The sequence below is a fragment of the Tupaia chinensis genome, unplaced genomic scaffold (assembly GCF_000334495.1).
Source record: "Tupaia chinensis unplaced genomic scaffold, TupChi_1.0 Scaffold000252_1, whole genome shotgun sequence".
NCBI lineage: Eukaryota > Metazoa > Chordata > Mammalia > Scandentia > Tupaiidae > Tupaia > Tupaia belangeri.
In genome coordinates this window covers 4,133,058-4,153,147 of record NW_006159732.1, presented here as the reverse complement: position 1 = coordinate 4,153,147, position 20,090 = coordinate 4,133,058, and the positions used below count along the sequence as shown (strand labels likewise).

The following is a 20,090-nucleotide window of genomic DNA, read 5'->3' as shown; positions in this document are numbered from 1 at the left end:
TTCTGAAATAATAACTAGAGCTCTCTTTACATATATATGTTTTAACACATACAACACAGCCAGGCACACAGCAACACACAAATAGTATAGCTACAAGAATATGTTTCCTGCTTCACACATGAGCAAAACAAAATCCTAGAAGCTAAACTATTTTACTGGAGGTCTAAAATAGATGAGATGATAAGCACATTAAATAATTCTCTTCCTTTTCTTCTGTTCCCTAGTTTTAGAAAACCTGCCATGACTTAAATGACTCAAAGTAGATCCAGTGTTTCTCCTGCCATCCTACCCTTTCAGTTTTAGCCAACCTTACCCATGATTTTGGATCTACTCCCATTCCTAAGGCCCCTAGGATCCGTGTAGGGTCATGGATGACTGGAGCACAGAGCCACAGAGCAGGCCTCAGGAGTGAAGGCAGACCAAGTCCAGCAGAGCCCCCACAGCCTCAATCTGGCCAAAGAGGCCACACAATGGTTTGTGGTTTGATTATTAATCTTGCCAAGATTGACCAAGAAGCTAGCCTCTAATGGGTCACAGGTAGTTCAATGGATCAGTAGATGAGCTACCTTAAAGCCCAGTGGCTAAATGTTCTCCTCCATTTTTCTTCAGCAAACATTTTCACACCCAGAGCTTAGGTGACACTCTTGACATGAAGGGAAAGTCTTCCAAGGGATCATGGCTGTTCTTCCTTATTTCAGTCTGCTTCCCACGTCCTTCTCCTCCTCTTAGAACCCACTTCTCAATGCCAGGACATAGGACATTCATGAGGAATGGGGCAGCCTAGACAAAGTGGTCAAAACGTGGGTTAATAGTAAGAACCGTTGCTGATATTTACTGACAACTGAATTTGAGCCAAGCAATAATCTAGGCATTTTTAATGTGTTAGCTCACTTAATACTGAAATCACCTGGCAAGTATGTACCATTATTACCCTCATTTTATATCCTGGGAAGAATATACTATTATTAACCTCTGATGAGGAATTGGGAGCATTGAGTGACTTCCTCAAGGTCACACGGTAAAAAGGTGAATCTCCACTCTGCATTGTTTCTGTGCCCTTTGGCTTCTCTGTCCTGCACCTCAACTCTAAACTCCATGTCCAGTGCCCTCTCTTCTCCTTCACTGCCTAAATGTGGTCTTTAGAATTGACTATGCTGCTCTGAATTTACAACTTTACCTCATAAACCACATTGCTTCCCTCAGGGTGTTTTCTCAGTCAGTCCCATTTTTCACTGGGAGATAAAGAACTTTATCTCTTTTAAGTGAATCTCAGGCATAAACAAGTATGTGGAAGACATTTTAGAGGAACGGAGAGCCTACCTGCCGATGTGTGGAACAGCCTGTTTGTATCATATTAAAGGCCTGCCCATTATATGAACAAGAGGGCAGAGTGCTGTGCAGCTGCTGACCCCTCTCCCTGCCTTCCAGGATCAGTTCCCTCTGCACTTGAAGCAAACTTTCCAGTTTTCACACGCCTGTGGTCTCCCCCCAGCCCCAGGGGCCACGTGACAAACCTGTCTCATTCCTGTTTCTAATAACCCTGACCTGAGATCACTGAAGTATGAGGACCTCCCACCCACACTGGCAACCTTGATTCCCACTGTAAGTCCAGTTCTGTCTCCCACCCCCATTCTCGCCCCTGGAATTGCGCCTGCATCCTGAAACTCTGTCAGTCTTCAATTCTGTATTGATTTAAGGTCTGAAATATTGCCTTTCCCCCATGGTGTAGCCTTGCCCTAGATGGAAACCCTGCCTTGTGCTTACCAAACCCCCCTGTCTGAGCTGTAATTTCTTCCCTAAATTCTATATTTGGAACCCCTGTCTCTGCTACCAGCTTTCCATTCTGGATTTTGGAGCATCTATTACTGTGAATGTCCTACCCATGTTCTCTAATACTTGTTGGGTCCCGAACTTGGTCTCCCATCATGCCAGCTGTGGTAACAGAACCGTTCTGATAACATGTGTGTCCAGACAAAAACCCATAGGACCCAATTGCTGAGAAAATTCAGTAGAGACAGAGCCAATTACGGAGGATATGCTGAAAGAATGCAATCCTCAGTTTACCACCTACCTCATAGGTTCAAAAACAGAAGTTGAAAGTTAGAGAATTATGTGATGAGGGCTTCATTAGGAAATCCTGTCAATATAGCCTCACTTCCTTCCTACTTACTCCTAATACTAATATAAGCCTTTAGGACTTCCCCAACTGTTATAAGTAGTATAGTCCCTGATCTTCACTTCTAAAGGAGTTCTCCCACTTTCACTATAGCCAACCGAATATATCTAACTAGCCACAGATAAGGTCACAATCACACTGCTCCTCTCTGCATGGCAGGATACTAAATGGCTTATATCTCCATGAAGTAGGATCTCCTCTACCTGAGACAGTCTGATAAACCTAGAATAGGTTATTGTCCAATTAGAATCTTAATTGAAAGGACAGCTGGGTTTTTAATAAGTCATTTACATTAGTGACTCCCAATTAGTGACAAATCAAGAAATGGTATAGTGATATTCCACCACGGAGAAACCCTATCATATAGACTAAGAAACAGGCAGAAGACAGAAGGGTCAATCTTATTAAAGCACTAATATAAAAATCTAAATGTGAGGATTAATTAAGGACTTTATGCCAGCATTTCCCTCTCTTTGTTTTCCCAGAACTCCACACATGCCAGTCAGTGTATAAGACAGAACTCTCTTGATCTCTCATCCTCTCCCTGGGACCATGTGCCAGCATCTCCTCCAAGAACATCATAAGCTTTATAGGATCTGTAACAGAGGGGATCCCTTAAACGTTCTTCCATCACAGTGTCTTTGGTTTCAGACAACTGTTTCAACTCATGATTTGCCCCATTGTTCAATATATCAGTCGTGACTCAAAAGAGAAAGAATGTAAAAGAGAATGTGACAGCTTCCAGGTGGCAGGGAGGGAGAGCCTGAGACTTTCTTTCTCTGCATCTTTCTCCATGCAGAAAGGACATAAAGCCTCACCAAGATGAAACAATTACAAAGGGAGGTCACCCCTACCCATGTCCCAATTTCCTCTCAAGCTTCTGGCTGCAATTTTGTGATGTATTCTCCCCTTCCTGGTTACCTAATATTTGTTTTCCCCTCATTTCACCCATGTAGAAATGAGTCTCAGGGGTTGGCTATGAGTAGGCAACTAATTTGCCACCATCCCACTTACACTCTCTTAGGAATGATTCTGGACCCCCTCCACTAGGGAGAATCAGATCTGTTGTTTTGTGATTTTAGTCAATGAAGTCTTCTTTCTCTTCAATGGAGTTATTATAAGTGTCACCACTCACTGTCAGTATAGAATGAAGGTATGTGAGTGTTATAGCCAGCAAGAGCATGTCCCTACCTCAGGGCAGGTACAACTACAGCATCCTCTTGCTGAAGACAGAAAATAAAAGTAGTGTGCTTAGAGTTTGGTCATGTGCACTGAGTTGGCATAGACTTTAAAAAATATGAACACAAACCTTCAGTTGGAAAAACACTTGCACATCCCTGTTTATTGCAGCATTATTCATAATAGCTAGGATATAGAATCAACTCAAATATCCAAGAACAGATGAGTGGGTTCATATACTCTATATGTGGCACATATACTCTATGGACTACTACTCAGCCATAACAATCAATGAGACCCTGACATTTGATACAAAGTGGAAGAATATGGAAGATTTAATGCTGAGTGAAGCAAGTCTAACTATTAAAGACAGGCACTGAATGTCCCCACTTAATATAAACTAAATGCACTTTATAGCAGAAACGGAAAGATTGGAAGGTACATTAGCAGCGAGAGTAACTGTATATACTAGAGACAGTATAGAAAAGAGTGGATAATAGCAGGTGAGGGGCCAGCAGGGGATGAGATGGTTAAGGGGACTGAACTCCCACATGACCTGACCATAGTTTGGGTCCCAGATGTGGTGGCTTGTTTTCTCACTTTCTGTCTCTCTCTCTCTCTCTCTCTCTCTCTCTCTCCCCCTCTATGGTCAAATTAAAAATAAATATATTAATAAATAAATATTAAGTTAAATAAAAAAAGAAAACACACTTAAAAAATAGTGGGTGGGTAATAGGGAATGGGGGAGATCAGGGAAAAAACAAAAACTTTAATAAGCGCAAAAGTCAAAATTTATCTGTTGATAATAATGTATATGCTAATGCCTGACTTGATACCATGCGCCTGTATTCATGCTGGGTAAAACCATGTTGTACATTATAAAGATACACTCACACGCGTATATAAAATTTTTTAAAAGAAATGCAAACACCTTTTCATTCATGTGCTGGTCCACAAAGAAATTTTCATTTCTAAAAAATAAGTCCTTCCTTCCCCCTCCTACCTCATCCCAGTATCAGGGAGCAGATAATCATGTGCTTACAAGGGGCAGAGAGGAGCTTGATACAACTTGTAAGTTAAGTTTCTCCTTGAGTTTTTAATACTCACATTTCATCCTCAACGAATCATTAATTTAGATCCATTTGTTGGGCTTAATGATGCATTCTAAATATGGGGAGGGAAAACAGAGGTAACAATGAGTAATGATATCAACAAAAAGGACACAGTAGGGGACTTCAAAAATTCATGGAGGGACCAGCAGTTACATAATGGCTATGTTGCTGGACTAGTCCCAGACCCGGTGGCTTAAACTCACGCCGGGCGCGTGTGCATGCGTGCCCAAGATCCCGAGAGAATGGAGGAGAAGGGATTGTGGTGTGGCCATCCTCCCTGGGGGCTGATTTCTCACTTTCTGTTTCTCTGTCTCTCTCTTTCTGGTGAGTACACACACCCTATAGCAAAAACCTCTCCAAAAAAAAAAAAATCATGGAGATGGAATTACAGTATGAGCTTATTTTTTGGTATAAAAAATTTGAAATCCATGCGTAGTTTTTTTCATAATATTCATTATTCATTAATTTCTTAAAAATCCTTGTCATACTTATATTTTTGTATATACTTAAGCCTAACTAGAGATTAAAAAATGTGAACATAAGGTCATGAAGAGAAGTGCCCAAATGGACACAGCTCACAGAATAAAATTATCATTTTTCACTGAATTTCACTAGTAAAATTCACTAGTATCACTACTTTTACATCAGCTAAAAACTAAAAAAGAAACAAAACTTGCCTATAAACCGTGACATACCATTGATTATAAGATACATTCCAAGTTCATAAATGTTAAAAGATGAAGAAAAAAATTTATAGACTTAGTGAACTATGATACTAAAAGTCATATTCAATACTAGATAAGCATAAATGTTAATTCTTAATGTGTCCAGGAAGTTTTTGTTTTAAAGAGTCTATTGGTTAAACAAAAAACTTCTAACACGTCAATATTGACAAGTTCAGTCGGTGCCTTAAACACAGGTAACCAGGTCAAAACCTTCTTCAAGATCAATAAGTACATGGATACTTCAATCCAAAAACATAGTTTATTGGAAAGAGTCTTAAACAGGAGCTTGGAAAGAGTTTTCTATGTCAGTGGTCCTAGTTGCAATTCTGCTCCTAATTATCTGGGTGGGTTTGTGCACATTGTATAAATGCTCTGAGTCTTGGTTTCCTTCCTTGTAAAATCGGTAAGATGGACTAGGATCATATTCCAAACTCACCTCTCATTTCCCAGAGCTCATATTTTATGCGTCTATGACCCTGAGTTTAATGTGGTTCCATTCTGACCTTCACTTTTAGCATGATATTCCAAATTCATTGAATAAAGAAATAAAGTATACCCCATTGAGTCCCGTTACTAAAAAATCTGAAGAACTAAGCTTGTATTTGTCTCTGCATAACCAGAGAGTTATCTGAGCCCTCAGTGTTGAGACTAAGAGAGAAGCTTACCTCTGCTGCCTTTGATTTCCCCTTCAGGGAGGACATCCTCATTCTTAAAGCATCTCTGATCTAAAGGAGCAAAGACGGTGAGAAATAAGATGTTGAAAGAAACAACAGACATCCCAAGGCTCAGACTCATATTCTGAAACTTTGAGACCAGTAACCCTGGAAGGAGCAACACCAGAGGGCTTGGCATAGTACCAGGCAAGTAACAAGACTTGGATAAAAGTTTATATATAATTGCAACCGGAGTGAGAATTAAGATTCGAAATGTGCTCATGGTTTTTATTCTGTTCATTGGCAAAATTCACAGCGCCTCCTGCTGACTTGATAGAGAGCAAGAAATGAGAACGGATAGTTCCTCCCATTCCTCCTCATAGCACATGCCCTGAGCTCTCTTCAGAAACTCAGCTCCGTTGGACCATATTCTCTAATCAAAGCTCAATCATCCTCTGCTTCCCCAGGTACATAGAACTCACTCATGATAAGTAAAGCAAATTCCAGTTACCTTTTGGTCCATAATAGTTCCAAACAGCAAGATGAAGAAACCCTGTAGCAAAATTCAACAGAATCATGAAGGACACTTGTTCAAAAAATATCCCAGTTGTTATTTTAACATCACTCTTCTAGATCCTTTTTAGGCAGTTATTGGACATTAAAAACTTAAGTTTCTACTGATGCAAATAAAAATGTCTTCCTTTTGAGTCTACCTGTGCTTTCAGAAAAGCATCCTCTAATAGAACTGTGCATGAAAGCTATTGATATTTATTGTATGACTACTGATATAGGATGGAATTTTTACCTCATTAAATGTTTTTTACTGGGACCAGCAGTTAGCGTAATGGCTATGTCACTGGACTCCCACGTAATCAACCGCGGTTCGTTTCCTGGACCCGGTGGCTTAAAACTCACGCTGGGCGCATGTGCGTTTGTGCCCAAGATCCCGCGAGGAGAATGGAGGAGAAGGGATTGCGGCATGGCCATCCCCCCGGGGGATGATTTCTTGCTTTCTGTCTCTCTGTCTCTGTCTGGCAAGCGCACGCGCTCTATAGCAAAAACCTCTCCAACCGCAGCCCGCCATCAAAAAAAAAAAAAAAAAAAAAAAAAAAAACTCCCCAAAAAAAAAAAAAAAAATGTTTTTTAATGTTCTCCCTAATATTGAGGCAGCTGTTCTTAACTCATGATAGTAACACATGAAATGGAAATTTATCATTCAAAATTGAATCATAGAAAGCGTCCTGAGAAAATGAAACTTGTATTCTAGTCTATTTGGAGTTAAAAGTCAGTAAACAGGAAACCAAGACTTCTGAGCTGAAGAAATTTTTGCACAAAAGAAACAGAAAATTATGGAGCCTCTAAGACCAGGGTCTCTTTCACTATCTCAGAATATTTTCATGGTAAAGAAATATTGGTCAGATTACTAAAAATTTTAAAAGTGAGCCACATGGAAATTTGGCTGAAAAAGAGAATTCAATACAAATAAAGTTGTTTGATATTTTTCTTTCTGTTAAGAAAAGAGAAATATAAATGATTTGAAAAAGAAATAAAGGGCAAAATAAGTAAGAAAGAGGGTGAGATCATTAGTCAATAACCTAACTTCAAAGTGGGAAAATTTATGAGTCCATGAGCTTTTTATTTCTACAAACAAATAAGTCAAAAGTTTCTTTTTAAAGCAATGCAGCAGGGGGACCAGCAGTTAGTGCAATGGCTATGTCACTGGACTCCCACGTAGTCCACCGCAGTTCATGTCCCGGACCCGGTGGCTTAAACTCACGCCGAGCGCGTGTGCGTGCGTGCTCAAGATCCTGAGAGGAGAACGTAGGAGAAGGGATTGTGGCGTGACTATCCCCCCTGGGGGGTGATTTCTCGCTTTCTGTCTCTCTGTCTCTCTCTGTCTGTCTGGCGAGCGCACGCACCCTATAGCAAAGCAATGCAGCAGGAAGAGTAAAATAAATGTTCTCCATGGTCATTAAAAAATGATGAATAAGATGTATAATTGACCTGAGTTGGCTTCTTTTTAATGTTTGCCTTATATACTTTATCATGCTTTTAAATAGAGTAATATTGGCATATTAATAGAAATACCTTCCTACTTCATTAAGTAGTTATATTATTTAAAGCAACAGTCAGAAAATTTTTTCTACCAAGAACTGCTCGAGATCCTGAGAGGAGAACGTAGGAGAAGGGATTGTGGCGTGACTATCCCCCCTGGGGGGTGATTTCTCGCTTTCTGTCTCTCTGTCTCTCTCTGTCTGTCTGGCGAGCGCACGCACCCTATAGCAAAGCAATGCAGCAGGAAGAGTAAAATAAATGTTCTCCATGGTCATTAAAAAATGATGAATAAGATGTATAATTGACCTGAGTTGGCTTCTTTTTAATGTTTGCCTTATATACTTTATCATGCTTTTAAATAGAGTAATATTGGCATATTAATAGAAATACCTTCCTACTTCATTAAGTAGTTATATTATTTAAAGCAACAGTCAGAAAATTTTTTCTACCAAGAACTGGGTAGTAAATATTTTAGGCTTTGTGTGTTGTACAGTCTCCGTTGCTACAATTTAAACTCGCTGCGGTAACTCAAAAGCAGTCACAGGAAAAATGTAAACAAATGAGCATGGCTGTGTTCCAGTACAACCCTGTTTACAATAACAGAGAGTAGGTCAGAGTTTGCCAACCTCTGATTAAAAGTGTAATTAAAAACAAGAGCTTGCCAAATGTTGTATTACTCATAGATAGGGAAAGCTGCCTAGCTAATGACAGCTTCCCAAAAGTACAAGCTTAGTAGCCAAGAGGGAGTGAACCAACTTTGAGTGGGAAAATCTTGCCAAATCAAGTATGCTAGAATGAGAAAAGAGGATAGAGAGCATTCTATATCTTTATTTTAAAGATGAGGAAGTTAAGGCCCAGGAGAAAGTGACATTCCCAAGAGCAGGTAAAATATGGTAGGCAAGATCTATTTTTATCACTAATACTTTTATTTCATAGGACTACCAGGGAAGAGATATGGGAACTCTTGACTGGTTAACATCCAAAACGAATGTCAAAGACCATCTCTTTATACGATGGAAATCAGCGGCTATGGCACTGAGTTCTCCAATCTTGAAGAAAGGATTTTAAAAATTGTGCTTATTTTGAGGCATAATATGTGCCTTACTCATCCCTAGCCAAAGAACAGCCCTCTATAAGTGAAGTTAACTTCTGACATTGAAACTTTAGGAGGAATAAAGGTGGATCCATGCAGATAAAAAGGAGAGTCCAGCCCAACCATCCTGATCAGTTCAATCTAACTAGACAAACAGTGTGATAGAAACCAAAGCCAAATACTCCTGATACTGGGGTGGAAAGGGAATGGAAGGAACATTTGTGTTCTATAATTTTAAATCATAGCCAATTTTTGTTGTCAAGCCAGAATAAGGCAGAAAAGTCTCTTTCATGAAACTTACCTGAAAAGCATTGAGCAGGGCAAAGATTATGTGGAACATCAAGGAAGTGCCTTCTATGAGAGTGGCTATTCCAAAACCCCACGTCAGTCCCAACAGTGGAGTGAGAATGGCAACATTTTTGCTGATCCTCATAATTATGGCCACATCTTGAGACTGGGAACTGCCAATCGAGGGCTTCTGAGTGTTGACAGCAACAACCAAAACCACAATAAGATTCACGGCCACAATGACCAAGGCTGGGATGACAAATGCCAAAAGGGCTTTGGTATTTTTCCAGTTAAGCCAACAGGCCTCACATCTCACGTAGCCTTTCTGGGGTTCTGTGATAGCAACTGTGGTGACAGCAATGACCAATGGACACCCATAGCCAATGACAAAACCAATTGTCATCATTCGGGACTTCATCATCCTACGGAAAACGACCAGTATTCCATAGGTGATGAGCAGTGCTTTGAAGAGCATCCAGAAAAACAGAGAGAGATAGAAAAAATGGGTGAAAAAAGTCACTGCAACACACCAGTTGTAGTCCCGAGTCCTTCTATTAAAGTTGGAAGCTATGATGAACCACACGTTTGCAGTCAGGAGAGACACCGCTATGTTCACGATGCACACATGACGCATGTATGATATTTCTGTCAAAACCACCCGGGACCATACCATGGCTTCAATGATCAGGCAAATAACCAAGCTCAGAATTGAGACACTAAGCCCAATGCAGGTCACATAGTCCAAGACTTTGTCTGCTACAGACTGGGGGGACATTAGAATGGAGAAAGACATCACCACATTGGTGTAATTACAGCGGCATTTCACTTTGTTCATGACATCCAGTGTCGTTTTACACACTTTGTCATCCCACCTCCTTTTCCTGGAGTGCCAGCCAATACACTGGGCTTTGGCATTCCGGGATTTATTGATCTTTTCAAAGGTAAGTAAGATTTCTTTCAACTTGTCAGGTAAAACCACTGAAAGGACTAGACCAATTGTTGGTCTGGGAAGACTCACATTTTGCAAGTGGTCCTCTTTCAGAATGGCCCCCAAGGTTGGAAAAGCTATGCTAATGGCTTGGGATACATTTGGCGGCAACTTCCATAGCTCTTTCTTGGGAATTTCTATCATCCCTAAAATACCTTCTCTGGTATTATTCATATTCATGGAGATATGGAACCTTTGCTCTGAGGTATTACGGTTAATGAGAAACCCTTTTGTCTGAATGAAGAGTTCGTCCACAATATTCTCAGATTCATTGTGGATGTGGAGTTGTCCAGCAAACAAATTCACCGAATGTAACAAATCTGAGCTGGCATTCTTGTCAGGAATGAAGGCCCAGTTTGAAATGGCTGCTGTGTCAAGGATGTGATTGGCCACTTCACTATAACTCTGCAAAAGAGAAAGTGAATATTATACTAACAACTTACACATTACGGTACAAAGTTAGAAAGCTAAAGGTCAAATTAGCTGATCTTATTTGACATATATTTTCTTCAAATTACTTGTGTATTAAAATACTGCATTGATAAGGCTTCACAGAGGAAAAAAATTTTAAAATGCAAAACAATAAAAACTAAAATCACAGCTAAGGTACCTGCTTTATTTGCACCCAGAACACACTTCCAGATTGCAGGGTGGAACCCACGTTTCCCGTGAGATCTCAATGAGTGCTTAATGGAGGGGAAGGGGAATTGATTCTTCGGTAACCTAAGTTTGAACCGTATTCCATACAATATATATCACTTATCATAAAGAGTTCAAAAGTTCATTGACACATTAAAACATCCAGAAAGTTCTACCATAAGGAACCCTGCTTTGTTTAACCCAGAACTTTCTACAATTGCTATGCTACAAATCTCCCTTTTAAAAGTGGAGCCTCCACTAATGTTTCTCAGAATAGTTGTGTTGCACAAACATAATTTTGGAAACACTAAATTTAGCCTTGCTCCCAGCCGTTCTATGTGATAGTTTCTTTGAAATATTAAGCATGTACATGAATATATATTAAACAATGCTCCTGAGGATGGCACTGGTACAGCAGTAGCACAATAATCTGCACGGATGACCCACATGGGAAAGTTCCAGTTTCACATCCAGAGACCTCCCTGAACATGCTGGGTGTAGCATACCCATGACCCAGGGGCAGCTGAAGCAGGAGAATATCACAAAGTGGGGATGACTCTCTCTTCTTTTCTCTCTCATGCTCATGGAAGGAAGGAGGGAAGGAAGGAAGGAAGGAAGGAAGGAAGGAAGGAAGGAAGGAAGGAAGGAAAAGAGGGAGGGAGGAAAGGAGGAAGGAAATTTTTTTTAAAAGTTTACACTGGGGCCAGCAGGTGGCATAATGGTTAAGGTGCTAAATTTCTACATGGTCATCTGTGGTTCAAGTCCCAACCTGACACCTTGCTTTCTCACTTTCCTTTTCTCTCTCTCTCTCTCTCTCTCTCTCTCTCTCTCTCTCTCTCTCTCTCTCTCTCTCTCTCTCTCTCTCTCTCTCTCTCTCTCTCTCTCTCTCTCTCTCTCTCTCCCTCTCTCTCTCTCTCTCTCTTTCCTTGTATCTCTCTGGTGAGTGCACATGCCCAAGAGCAAATTTTTAAATAATAATAAATTAATTAAGTTAAATTAAACAATTCTTTTTTAAAAAAGTTCACACTTCTTTTTTCTTTGGAGAGGTTTTTGCTATAGGGTGCATGCACTTGCCAGACAGAGAGAGACAGAGAGACAGAAAGTGAGAATCCCCCCCCAGGGTGAATGGCCACGCCGCAATCCCTTCTCCTCCATTCTCCTCTCAGGATCTTGGGCACGCATGCACATGCGCCCAGCATGAGTTTTAAGCCACCAGTTCTGTGATGCGAACCGCGGCTAACTATGTGGGAGTCCAGCGACATAGCCATTACGCTAGCTGCTGGTCCCCCATAAAAAGTTCACACTTCTTGAAAATGTCCATAACATTGGCAAAATCAATAGATTGAATCAGTATGCAAAATTCAAGTGAAAGTCCTTACATCATTATGGTGTAATTGTTCTAGTTTTTACTCTGGTAAGTACATTTGAAACTGTTCAAATGCAAGCTTTTGAGAACCACATTGTCGGTTTTAATGAAATTAACAAAAAATACCTTCATTTTCTCTCGAGTAACATTATCAGACAAGTCTGTAGAAATATTTTTTAATAATTCCACTATAAATGCAATATTTCCAGATGTGACTTCTGATGATTTTACAGCATCAATTATGCAGGCATAATCAAGCGGGCAGTTCTTACGGATTCCTTGAGCCACATTGTCAATGCGTTCTGGGGTTTCATCATCAAAAATGGCCAGAGGTATGGATGATGCTGCCACAGAAAGGCGTGATACACTATTTAAGTCCTGTTGAAAAGAAAACATTCCTTCATTGAAAAATAATTAAGCACCTAACATGTGTCCGACCAAAGTAGCTAAAGGCACAACCACCCATATGAGGAAAATTAATAGAGAAGTAAGTGGTCTTAAGAAGGGGTTAGAGTGTTAAGAAGTAGAGCAGGTAAGATCAGGTCACAGATGGGAAGGGGAATTCACCCAAATCCCTGCAGCTGTGAGGATATTGCCATTTCCTAATGGAATTTGTTTCAGGGCAGTAGTTTTAGCTCAGTCCTCATAACTAGACAATTTTGTACATGATGTGGAAGAGAGGCCTCATGGAATCTCAGTAGGGAATGGTTTCTGAGATTGACTTGTAATTTGGAAAAGCTGAGAGTTCACTAATTAAAAGAATTATCTGCCCATGTCTTGATACTACTGCCTAGCATCCCTCAGAGTGTGACTTTGAATAGGGCAAAACAATATCTATTTCCTTTAACTACCTTTTAAATGTCACTGTAGTTGCAAGAACTTCTATGGGATGGCCTATGTTAAGTGACCGAGACCCCATCCTCAATCCCTTCAAAAACCACTGTTAATGTTTTAGCAAACGCAGAGATCTGTGTGCTTCCAAGAAACTGGAGGGAAATTAGAAGGAAATAGTCAATGACTGAAAAGATATAAGATAAGAAATTTAAATTTTAACTGAAATGTGTTTTATTTATTGAGTTTCTATTCCTTCTGGATCTCATATCTCTTCTTTCTTTTGGTCAAGTGATTAAAAACATTAGAAAAATATCAAAATAAATTTATTCTAGACATATTTAGTTGATTAGTTGATAAGCAGAACTCATGCAAAGTGGACTTCAGAGCTAAGATTTAAGTCTAAGCACTCATTTACACTGTAGCATAAATGAGTTTCAGGTATTTTTCAGGGGGAAGATATTCTGGGAGAGAGAGAAATAAGAGTGGGGAGAAGAGGGAGTACCTGATAATCTGGTTAATTAAGGAAGGACAAGAAATACATTTAACCCACTCTATATTTTTTCTAAGTCCAAGTCTGAGACATGTCATGCTGAACAGATAGCATTAATATTACCACTATCACCTTCAAATGGAATGGTTTCTGTGGCCAATAATATGCAAATGCGTCACCTTAAACAGTGTTTTCACAGAAAGACTTGTACATGTTTCTGTTGATTTTTGCCACTTTTTTTGATTACATATAAATCCTATTTCTCCATCAAAATTCTTAGCACAAGGCTGGCTGCAATTGGAAGAAGAAATGCAAGGTCCATGGCATTTCTCTGAAAAACAAAAAAGAAAGAGAAAACTAATTAGCATGTCCACACTCTGAGAGGGGCATCTAATTCATTCTGTGGACTTTTGGATTGCTTCTAGGAGGAAGTGACATTGAACTGTGCTGACAATAATAACTAAGCACTTCCAGGCAGTTTGTGAAGCTGGTGTTCAGGCAGCGTGGACAGCATTTGGAAAGGGAATTGCAGGTCATTAAAAAAGGCTAGTTCAGCGCGCTGAAGAGGCAAACAGCATGAGATGAGGATGGAAAGGAAAGCAGGGGGTAAGCGAGAGTGAAGTACCTTGACTGGTATGATAATATGAGAATTACCAGAAAACGTGACAGGTTTGTTTGGAAAGATAATTGACAATAGCCTAGAACAGGAGTCAGTAAACTTTTCTGCCAAGGCTCTCATAGACGGAGTTCCCCAATAAAGTACAAGAAGTCCACTTAAAACCTCATTTTATTTCAGACGCAGCCAATTCTCATTATCTACAGAAACTATGTCCTATAAGTCACTGTGAACACTGAGTAAATACTAAACCATGACTCCTAGGGCAATGTAAAGTACATTCCTGTGAGCTTCTGCTCACACCATTTTTATCAACTGATCAAACCTTGTTGTAAGTATATTTTTAAAGAATTATTTATTTATTTTAATTGTATTTGTTATTATTATTATTTTTTATTTTGGCCATAGAGAAAGGGAAAGTGAGAAAGCAAGCTGCCAGGTTCAGGACTCAAACTATGGTCAGCCATGTGGGAGTCCAGACCTCTAACCACCACACTATCTGCTGGCCCAACTTATTTATATATTCTTAATTTATATTTTAGCTTAAAACATCTCTCCTGGGGCCAGCAGGTGACTGACCAGGCTCAGCTGCAAACATGTGCATCAGGCAACTCAGGTTTCACATAGATCTATGCATGTCTGTGGTTGACCATGAAAGCATTAACAATGCCTCTACCACCTTCAAGGGGAATGGCTTCTATGGACAATAATATGCAAATGCATCACCTTAAAGTGAGTTAAGGGTTACAAATAAATTTCAGTAAATGGAAAAAACTTGCAGAAACAGAATCTGTAAATAAGAAGAATTGACTAAATATTCCAATAAACATCAAATCATATTTGTAGTGTATGTATGACCCATGCAATATTATTCATTGATTAATATGAAAATCAAATTTAACCAGGCAGTTTATATTTTTATTTGGTAAATATGGCAACCCAAGCCAAAAAATAAGTATTTTCAGCTTTGTGGGCCATGTGGATCTCTGTTGCAATACCCTCACTCTACCTGTGTAGCATGGAAGCAGCCAAAGATAATGTATAAATGAATAAGTATAGGTATGTTCCAATAAAACTTTGTTTGCGAAAACTGGTGGCAGACTTGTTTTGGCCCATGGGTCACAGTAGATTGATTTGAGGGAGGAAGACTAAGAATAAGTCTGTCAAACTATTTGCAGAGACAGTTGCCTTAGGATGGTGGTATTAGAATGGAAATATGATGCTGAGAACTCTTACAGAGCTAAAATTAATCAAATGAGGTGGCCCATCACCTGAAAGTCGATTGGATTTTGGCTTAGACTGCTCTCTAGACCATTCTATTAACTGAGGGGAAAAAAATGAGTTTGCATCTTTTCTTGACATCTACCAAGTGTTTTAATATTTGCAAGTTAGTTAACCAAAGTGGTTCTCAATTTCTTCATTCGTATTATTTTGGAGATTATGCCATAGTGTTGTTACAAACAATGTATGACTCAGCATCTTGTACAATACTTAGATCCATGTTGTCATAAAAGCTCAATAAATGCAAGCTACCTTTCTCACCTCATCCCGTTTCCAGTTCTGTGTCAATATAGAGATATATCTATCACCCAAAGTATATCTAGCCAAGACTGTGCAGGATAAAGTTATCTCTACTATGGGTGAGAACTACATGATTTCACTATATTACTACTAATGATTACCTTCTTAGTTTACTTCTCACTGAATGAAAGTGTCTAGTCTTATCCCCACAATATCCATTTTATGTCACTTCAGTAGCCCTCTCAGCACTAGAGTGTTGCGTACATTTAGGCATTCCAAAAATATCTTCGAATGAGGAATCATTGGAATTTGTCTTCTCTCGCTTCCTGTTTTCATTAGTTTGAACAGAAGTTCCTTTTAGGTTTGAAAATGGACTTTTGTCCAGTATTGTAGAGCACGTGTGAATATGTGCTTGCTGGCTTCATTGACTATGCCGCTGATAATGGTAAAATGGTAAGAAAAGCTATCACTCCTGATACACAGGGAGAACTTAGTCTTCATGGAGATTATTATTCAGTTGGAAAGCATGTGATCTGAGAACATGCTTACAAAGTCAATGCCCTTCCTTTATTTTGCCTTGCCTCCATAAGGATGAAGACTATTCTATAAGCCACTTACCTTGTAACCTTTCAGTCCTGGGTTTCCTTTCATGGTTTTGAGGTTTATATCCATCCTGAAAAAATACAAATTCCAGAAGATCCTCTTTACTGTGGGACTCTCCTCTATCATCTCAACTTGGAGGTCCCAAGTAAATATGAAAAGAAAATGTGTTAGAGACAAGGAAGAAAACTGCAGTAGATTCATGTTCTGGTATTGTAGAAACTTATTGAAGGTAATGGTAGTAAGATCACAGACAGAGAATACACTGCCCCCCAGGCAGGGGTAGAGTCTTGACAATGGTCACTTGTGCTCTGAAAGTCAAGTCAATGGATTGGGTACATCTTTTGGAAAGTTTAAGCATTCAGGGAGAACATAGAAATAACAACTATACTGCTAAGCTATCCTCTGCCTATTTTAACCATAAGAATGAAACTGAGCTAATGTGGTCCACCAGATACTACATATCCTTAGAAGGAAGAAATGAAAGATACTAGAAATAATAATGAAGTTGAAGCAATACAATCACAAAGTCGTTACACCTATTAAAAAAAAAAAAAAAAACTGCAAATATTGGGACCAACAGATGGCATAATGGCTACATCACCAGACTCCCATGTAGTAGACCACAGTTCAAGTCTGGACTTGGTGGCTTAAACTCATGCCAGGCTCGTGTGCATGTGTGCCCAAGATCCCGAGAGGAGAAAGGAGGAGAAGGGATTGTGGCATGGCCATCCCCCTTGGGGGGTGGTTTCTTGGTTTCTGTCTCTATCTCTTTCTGTCTTTCTGGAGAGCACACATGCCCTATAACAAACAAACAAACAAAACAAAACAAAACAAAACAAAACAAACTTGCAATATTACCCTTTAAAAAAAACTTTATGGTTTGGACTGGCAAGTGGCATTGTGGTTAAGGTGCTGGACTGGACCACATGGCCAACATGGTTTGAATCCCAGACCTGGTGGCTTGCTTTCTCACTTTTCACTCTCTCTCTTTCTTTCTCTGTGTGTGTGTGTCTCTCTCTCTGGTCAAAATAAAATAAATGAATAAATATGGGACCAGTAGTTAGTGTAATGGCTGTTGCTGAACTCCCATGTAGTCAACAACAGTTCGAGTCCCGGACCTGGTGGCTTAAATTCACACCGGGCGCATGTGCATGCATGCCCAAGATCCCTAGAGGAGAATGGAGGAGAAGGAATTGTGGTATGACCACCCTGGGGGTGATTTCTCACTTTCTGTCTCTCTCTCTCTCTGTCTTTCTGGAGAGCACACACACCCTATAGCAAAAACCTCTCCAAAAAAATTAAAAAATTAATAAATAAATAAAATTGAATAAAATAATTATTTTTTAAAAAAACTTCATAGTATATAGCAGGCAATTAAGAGTCAGAAAAATGAAACAACTCGTATAACTAATCAGAAGAAAAGTTAAGATCTGAACCTAAATTACTTAACTGCCAGGCTAATACTCTCAGCAGCTGTGGCTTGCAGAATTGAAAGGGGAAGGGCCCTGCCTCTCTCCACTTTCCTTTCTTCTCTTCTTTATAAAGTTATTATTAACAAGTGTAAGTTGTAGTCATTTGAAAATATTTTTTGAAAGTTCTAGAAGTTGATGTTTTATTCAGTGCTGAAGAGGAGCACTCTGGGGGAGCTCTGCCTGCATTGTGTAGTGGAAACTCATTAGAATAATAGTTTCCGAAGCAGTGTTCACTCGGGGGATGTGTAACTAACTAAGATTCCCTCTTCCTCAGAAAGTTCTAGCCAAGCCTATGAAAATACACATTTTGAAGGTTTAAGAGTAATTCGCCTATGTACAAGCATTACGAGGAGGCCCATTTCCCCAGCTAAAATTACATGCTATTCATTAGAAACCTGTCCATCTAGGGGAACTGAGGAATTTCTCTTGGGACACATAGAAATTGATCATACTTACTTTTATGTGTAACTTGAGTTTGTAGTGGGAACATTTTGTGGTCAGAAATAAAACTAAACAGCAAATCATGGTTGCCTGGCACTTCATTTTCACACTTTAGGATTGTCACCTGCAACAGAGGAAGAAGGTGGATGCAACGAAAAGTAAAAACTTCACACAACTAATACAATACTCGGCAGGCTTACTAGCCGCTCAGTGAACTCCAGTATCTTGGCGTACAGATATTCACGCAAAATCCACCTGCCCTAGGAAAGGACACCGATCTATGTTCTCAAGTTAGCTAAAATGTAAAGAGGAAAAGACTTCCAACTGTTGACCTTCCTATAGCAGAAGACAGGAATGATGGAAGCACCCAGAAAGATGTATGTTCACTAAAGCATCATTTCTTATCGTTTAATCCACAAGTTTCTTCCACAGTAACATGTATTAAAAATATCAATTGTCCAATCACTATTCTAAGCACTGTCTTTGCATTAACTCACTTAATCATATGATGTACTACTCTCTCCATGTTATCATCAGGGAAACTAAGGCTCAAACAGTCAAGTAATTAGGAGCCCAAAGTCACTCAGATAGAAAACGGTGGAGCTCTGCATTCGAACCAGATGTCATCCTTAATCTCTGTAGCAGGGTCTTCAGTAATGGTGCTATTGACATCTTGGATTAATATTATCTGTTGCTGGGTGTTGTCTTATAAATTATAGGCTATTTACTAGTATCCATGGCCTCTACCCAATAAATGCCAGTAACACCCCTCCCCTCCAATTGCAACAGCCAACAATGTCTCTAGTCATTGCCAAATGTGCCCTGGAAGAAAAAAAAAATCTCCCTCCACTTGAAAACCAAAGTCCCAGAGTATACCATCTCTCTGGACATATGGGACAAGTAATACAAAGTGTAATTAGTATATACCAGTGTCTTCTCTGGGGCCAGCACTAGACTTCCTCTCACAGGTGGATGAACTACTGTACAGAAAACTAAAAGCACTGGAAAAGTGGAAGGAATGGCTTAAAGTAAATCGTCTGCACTATCCTGCAGGGCATTCGAAAGCTCTAAACAAAGACATAATCTACTGCTGAGCTTTAAAGATAGAGAAGGGGAAAAGTGTAGGACAGTAAATTTGGGGGAAAAAAACTAGAGAGATAAGACATTTGTGGGACAGAGTAGATGATTTATTACCTGTTGATGATGACATGTACAGTATTCTCAACTGGGCTGGACTGAGGTGTATATCCTGCTGGGTAAAGTCTCTATCTAAATGATGTATAGTGATTGAATGCATAAATAATAATAAATTTAAATATATTAATTAAATGGTTAATTTAAATAAACAAATAAAAAGAAGAAACCTGAACGTGTGGTGCTCTACATCTGAAGCAAGGTGCTTTGTTTCCCCTGTAAAAGAATGACCACAGGGACCAGCAGTTAGCCTAATGGCTATGTCGCTGGACTCCCTTGTAGTCGACCGTGGTTCGAGTCCCAGACCCGTTGGCTTAAAACTCACACCGGGCACAGGTGAGTGCGTGCCCAAGATCCCAAGAGGAGAATGAAGTAGAAGGGATTGTGGTGTGGCCATCCTCCTTGGGGGGTGATTTCTCGCTTTCTGTCTCTCTGTCTCTCTCTGTCTGGTGAGCACACACGCTCTATAGCAAAAACCTCTCAAAAAAAAAAAAAAGAAAGAAAGAAAGACCACAGAACAGCTCAAGGCTGTAGCAGTTCTCCAGCAGAGATGCCAACTTTCTGACCCTGACTTTTATCTGTCTGTCCTTTCTCAATCCACAGCTCTTCTGCTCTGGGTTCCCTATCTCTTCACCCCTGGACAGG

At 39.7% G+C, this 20,090-nt stretch overlaps 1 protein-coding gene across 1 annotated transcript; it reads right to left on the bottom strand.

Moving 5' to 3' along the window:
• Positions 1 to 442: 442 nt before the first annotated feature.
• On the bottom strand, positions 443 to 18,360 carry ADGRF4 (adhesion G protein-coupled receptor F4). Its single transcript, XM_027772076.1, has 9 exons — positions 18,267 to 18,360; positions 16,354 to 16,408; positions 13,778 to 13,929; positions 12,401 to 12,652; positions 9,295 to 10,674; positions 6,357 to 6,398; positions 5,858 to 5,917; positions 4,463 to 4,519; positions 443 to 780 (listed from the first exon to the last, which is right to left on the bottom strand). The coding sequence occupies exons 1-8, from the start codon at positions 18,351 to 18,353 to the stop codon at positions 4,472 to 4,474; spliced, it is 2,076 nt and encodes a 691-aa protein (XP_027627877.1). The 5' UTR covers positions 18,354 to 18,360; the 3' UTR covers positions 443 to 780; positions 4,463 to 4,471.
• Positions 18,361 to 20,090: the final 1,730 nt, after the last annotated feature.